The sequence below is a fragment of the Mya arenaria genome, chromosome 13 (assembly GCF_026914265.1).
Source record: "Mya arenaria isolate MELC-2E11 chromosome 13, ASM2691426v1".
Classification (NCBI taxonomy): Eukaryota; Metazoa; Mollusca; class Bivalvia; order Myida; family Myidae; genus Mya; species Mya arenaria.
Genome location: NC_069134.1, coordinates 44,233,011 through 44,239,137, shown reverse-complemented (window position 1 = coordinate 44,239,137; position 6,127 = coordinate 44,233,011). Strand labels below are relative to the sequence as shown.

The window sequence follows — 6,127 nt, the reverse complement described above, 5'->3', positions numbered from 1 at the left end:
TAAATATACAAAGGTACGAAAGGAATAATAACACATAATACAGTGTTACTAGTCATACAAACACAACAAGCACATCAATTTATTTCAATAACATTACTAGTTTCAAACATAAGCAATCCTCAAAACTGAATATTTTATACTTGACAGTTTAAGCACAGCACTTGTAAAAAGATAAAAACAGAATCACAGCGATTGTCGGTTTTGAAACATCTAGCCTGAATTTAACTTCAGCAATATGTAGGAGGCAGTCGTGCCAATTGTCAGATGTCAAGCAAATGCATGTACAAGAGGGATTAAACGTTTCTTTTTGAAAAACTGGTCATAATACAACCGATTTGCGCACGGAAACTACCCTACTGTTCTTCAGAGTACAATTTTTCGTAGCAATCAGGCAAAACACATTCATACATTTTGACAAAATGTTAGTCTTTCTGTTTGTTGACCACCTTTTATAAATAATATAGAGTGTAATGCAAATATCTGCCCTTTTCAATTTATCTGGTATGTATAGCCAAATCGTGTTTTATACTTCAATTTTATTTTCACAAACGCCATGTCACGTGATAAGGCAATGAACATATTATTTGTAACTTGTACAGTACAGCTATTAACATCGACATTTCCTGGCAATAGGTTTACGGTCATATACAAAATGGCTCTCTTTAGAACTCAGACATCGGGCGTAAGTAAATATGGGTCCTGGGCTCGAACAAGAAACAAGTATTTTTTTGTACAAATGTTCCACTTTTATCTATCCTCATCGCTACTCCCCTCCGCCACCACGCCCGGTTTGCTCGGCACGTTCGTGCCTTTGATCGTTGTCCGGTGAAGGACGCGTAGCCCAACCTTTTCCCTTGGCAACTGGGTTTCGGGGGACGCCTCATGACCCACTGCGAGATTGTCAGAAATTATGAAGTCGCCCTCCTCCCACTGAATGAAGGAATGTATAAACACTATATGTAAGTATTGTAAAATGCATACTGATATGGTGTTATGAGTGATATGAACATGAAAATAGTACACTCGGAATTCTACCTCGACAAACTTTACCGTACGTTTCTAAATATATCGTCTTTTTGTCTTCTTATCTTTTCCGCAATTATATCCTTCATCAAAAAACACCGCAGAAATTGTAGGTATTGCATTAAATCAAACAATATAATGAAATAAAATTACAATCGACTAATCAAATAATCAAAGCGTCATTTAACATGAAACCTGTTGATAAATAACAAACTCGAAAGCACGTGGCAGTAACCAAGCAACCACCTCGGCCGAAGTGACATCAAATTCGCGAGGTGTTTATGTGGTATTCATCATGAGTTTTATGACGTAAAATGAGTTGTTTAGCTTTGATTAATACATTATAAATTATTAAGACTGAGAAAGAATGAATGAAAAAGTGAAATTGCCATATGACGAATTATAAATTAAGTGGACACTTGTGTCAAATAACAGAAGGTGGGTGACATATAATAGGAAATTTACTTATTATGAAAACAATTTGATACGAGTATCCGGATAGTATTCGAATACTTGATACGAATATCCGGATAGCGATTTGGTATCCGGTTTCCATCCCTAATTTACTCACTAATTATTACAGTCAGTATTATGTATCTTGTTGCTCAAATCAGCATAAGTAACATTTGTTCTGTGTGATGTGAAGTTTCATGTGAAAATATTTATTGCACGTATAATTGAGCGATGGTCATCACAATTCCAACAATAAATACCACATATAATCATAACTACATGCCTTATGAGAATACACGAGTTTACGGTCGTCCTTGACAATTTCGTTATGAATTTCCTGTATAATTTCGGCCGTCTCGGAGCGGTCAGTAACGCGCTGTTGGGGCGTTCCATAATCCCAGACGAACCGTTCGGTCATACCGAGGTGGAAACATAGTGTCTGAAATGTTTCAAATCAAAATTATTAAATTCATGAGATGTTATATAAGATTTCAGAGAAGGGCGTAAATAATCTAGAATAACTGAGTGTGATATATTTGATATTTAACAAATTTAATCTTAAAAAAAACATTACTGGGCAGCACATCCAACTCAATACGTACAAGTGTTAGTTTTGCTCAAATGTCAGGTTCCGTGTTCAAATGATTTATATTTATTGACCCCTGCAGCGTTTTTGTTATCAAAAGCCTCAAACCAGGCAACAACATACAAGCAATCTGCGTTAAAGCCAAGTTTAAGGAATATTTGGCATGACAATCCCCTGCTGTGCATCTCCTGCCGATTGCACTGATGTCACAATAGGGGCCAATTTCCTGGGTATTTGTTTTTCGGCTTAGGGCCATTTAGGGTCCATTTCTATAACAAAACCTCCAAAACTGCACAGCAGGATCTTCAGATCAGAGATCTGATAACGCACTTAGGCAATTAGATTAAGATCAATACACAGAGGTTGTGTTTTTTTTTTGTTTTTTTTTTTTTGGGGGGGGGGGGGGTCACTTGTAGAATAATTAAACTAGGCCTTTAATTTGTTATTGAAACAATTGATGCTATTTTTACCGATAACGTAGTAAGGCAAGTGTCATGGTTCCAGTCATGACCTAAGCGTAGGACAATGCAACAGCAATTTATTTTACTACTTTTTACCGGTTGTCCGGTAGCGGGGTGCGGATATATAAGAGGGTGTGTGAGGCGGTCCCGGCGGTCTGGCAGCATCCACAGCCTCTCGAAGCGGGCACGTCGCTCCTCCGATAAGCTCTCTATCAACTCTTTCAGAGGCACAAAGTCTGTGAATAGCCAGTACAACTTTTTACAAGAAATGTAATGGCGGGTGCCAACACTTGTCCTGGTTTTTAGACTATCTGCGCATGCGCGCAGGTAGTCTTAAGACCACAAACTCCAAAGAACTACTTCTATTCATGTCGTTTTAACCCATTTTTTTGTCTCAATGCGCTCTATGTTTAGCAAAATGACGTCGAAACCATACAAATGGATTGGTCGTGTTGCAGTCCGAGTACGAGTTTTTGTTTGTTCGGCTATTTCCGCGCTGTAATTATGTATCCCGGCGTTTTATTTTTAGCAGAATATAACTTTTTTTAGATCGTTATATATATCAGATTAATGAGGGTCAAGATAATGGAGGCTCTGGTAGGAAGAAAACGTACAGTATTGATATTCACTTTAGTTTAGCCAATGATGTTTCAGAAATTATTACCGACCGCAAGTGTCCCATCGCCTGCAGGATTTGTTATTTAAACCTGACGTGACCCTGAAGCACGCTTATTTGTAATGGTGATTTTTTATTTAACTTTTATGAGATAAGAAACAAATATAATTATTGTCTTAGTGTTAAAATAGTTGTATCTCAGGTTTCGCATTGCTAATGCTTCAAATACTATACATTGTAATTTACCTGCTACACAATAACAAGATACTTTTCACTCTATGATTTAAGGCGTTTATATTTCTAATGAGCTGTTTTCATTTTTGCATAAAAGCTTCGTTCCGGTGTATTCTTGGCATAGTTTTAGACATTAGGCTTTCAATTTATATAAGCACACATGCCCTGATACGACAGTGAGTCATGCATACGTTTGGTGAAGCAAAGTAGTTCGGATTAAACCTGTTTAACATCCAAAGAGTACGAAACATTCATAACAGCATTAGTACTGTTTCTACATAGGTACTTACATTAAACATAAATAACATTACATTTATCAATAAAAAGCACAATCATATTCTCATTCATAAAAACAAACTAGTTCCGGTAATCTTAAAAAATAGTTTCAACTTCACTAACTGACCTATATTCTAAACATAGTTTCTACATACATTAACTGACCACATGTTTGTCCTCACCGCGGGAAAACGACCATCTGATAAGCTCTGCATTTTAAAAGGTATTATTGCTAAAGTTGCTCGTAAAAATAAAATAATTTTCCTTTAAGAATTAAAACGTGTAAGTCCATAAAATTTGTCTAACGTATGCTATCTAATCAAAGCAAAAACCGGCCGAAAAAACCTTTAGACGCGATTGAAAAGAGCATTTACTGTAACTTACAATACATGGGGATACGTCGACTGAATTGATATAAAGCTGTGCATTTTAAATGGAATAATTGCTGAAGTTGTTTGTAAAAAAATGATTTTCCCTAAACAAAACGTGTATGTTAATAAAAGGAAATGCTATCTATGATGTATTGTATTTTCCTATCGTATGATATCTAATCAAAGCAACGAAAAACCTTTAGAAACGATTGAAATGGGGCATGCATTGTAACACTAAATACATGGGGATGGGGGAATACGACGATTGAAGTGAAATTTACAAAAAACAAAATGACACAAGACGCCAAAAAGATATTGATATGTTTGTTTCTTCGCCCAGTGTGGGCACAACCGCTGTCAGCACATTTTTCACTTTTATTTATGTGCTCTTCACCCATTCCCATAGTTCAAATAAAATTTGCAACTCTCACATATTTGCCCGCAGATAGTCTTTCAGCGCCTCGCGCTTTGATTAATATAAATTGTTTGAATCAGTTGACTAAGAGGCATTATTAAAATCATGTTTCATCAAAGGTGATGGTACTGGCTGGATAATATATTCGAATACTGTCACAATGAATTTGCTTACCAAGTTTCATGTGAATATATAAATACGAAATCATAAACAAGTCTGAATCCTGAAGTAAGTATATGTACTTAATGTCCATGTAACCTGATACGCCTATATTGAAGATGCACTCTTACTCCCAAATAAGATTAACCACGATTAATAATAGTGATTTAATAATCCTTAAAGGATGAATAAATGTCGAAAACAATGGTTCTTGTGAAGGATACCGAATTAAATCTGAAATAAATGCATTAAACACGGTATTTCTATCTTAGGAGACAATAGTAGATTACAGTAAATCTTTAAGCATTATTTATTTTTTTTGCGTATTCTGCTGTTAAAAACACGGTTACAATCTTGTTTTCAGTAATTATTATCCATAATTGCGTTATTTAGTTAAGTTGTTGAAGGATTACCACTCAAAATTTATATTTGCTATGTGTTTGTATTGATTTTGAATAAGAGTGTCACTTTAAACTCAGATCATTATCAGTGGGTCGGAAACCTAGTCTAAAATAATAGACTTGTTATACGGGATTCTTCCAATCCCTAACGTCTAAACGGGAATGTGCAAAAAAACGGGGGTGTTTTGAAAATATTGAAATTGTTTTAAGTGAAGTATTTTATGGTTGAAATTGATCATAAAGAGTTATATTCATATTTTACCATGTACGTGAAATGTTATTTTGCACTAAACAAGCATTTAATGCATTAAAACAAGTTGTTTACCTTTCCAATATATATTTATTTTTATTTATTATTTTATATTAAATATCGATCCGTCGGTTATTTTAATTACAATAAGTTTGGCCTCTAAATAGTCTTTGGCATTTTAACAAAAATGTATTAATTCCAAATACGATCTACAGTACAGTAACTGATCGTCGGGAGCTTCTAAACTTACCAGTGTTTCCATTTCTAGGAACTGACGTCATATAATACAGTGAAAATCCGAAAGGTTTAGCCATGAAACTGCCGTCAATATGCCACCCGGTTCTCCCTACATTGGTACAACCCTCTTCCGCGACGTTAGAAACGCGAAATACATCCGGATGTGGCGATTTCGGATGCTTGTAAAAGGTCGATTCCAGATCGCCGAACCATTTACTGATCTCAACCTGCCGTTTTCCACTGATGGGATTTTGGTTCTTAAAAATGAGAAGTCTTTGAACATGCACTTCCGATTTAATTTTTTTAATCAATTCCTCGGAAATACTTTCATTTAGGTCTACACCTCGTATCTCGACACCGAGTTGTGCCGGTTTAACGTCCATTGTTAGACAAACTGAAAGTGCCAAATTATGCACATCAAATACGGACGAAAATAATCTTGATTCGGTTGACGTTTTAAATTTACGCAGGAAACATGTTCGCATTTTAATAAGTCTTAACATGGACCTATAAACCGATTCGTGTCCGTGATGTTATAACAAAAATCTAATATTGTGATCACGATAGTCAGTAGGCGCATGCTTTAATACTGTAAGCGTCATGCTGATACAGATTTACGGTTAGATTACACTAAATGTTGATCAC

General features: G+C 35.6%; 1 protein-coding gene across 1 annotated transcript; it reads right to left on the bottom strand.

Annotated features, from left to right (window-relative positions):
* Positions 1-38: 38 nt before the first annotated feature.
* On the bottom strand, positions 39-6,117 carry LOC128214051 (putative dioxygenase Mb0100). The gene is made up of 4 exons (XM_052920289.1): positions 5,496-6,117; positions 2,620-2,759; positions 1,760-1,915; positions 39-930 (listed from the first exon to the last, which is right to left on the bottom strand). Exons 1-4 carry the CDS (start codon positions 5,983-5,985, stop codon positions 748-750), a joined length of 969 nt encoding a protein of 322 aa, XP_052776249.1. The 5' UTR covers positions 5,986-6,117; the 3' UTR covers positions 39-747.
* Positions 6,118-6,127: the final 10 nt, after the last annotated feature.

Coding starts and splice junctions, on each gene's coding strand:
- LOC128214051 (XM_052920289.1), bottom strand. CDS start 5,985: ATGTTAAGACTTATTAAAATGCGAACATGTTTCCTGCGTAAATTTAAA. Junction 2,760..5,495: donor TCCTAGAAATGGAAACACTG/GTAAGTTTAGAA, acceptor GGCTATTCACAG/ACTTTGTGCCTCTGAAAGAG. Junction 931..1,759: donor AACTCGTGTATTCTCATAAG/GCATGTAGTTAT, acceptor TCCTTCATTCAG/TGGGAGGAGGGCGACTTCAT.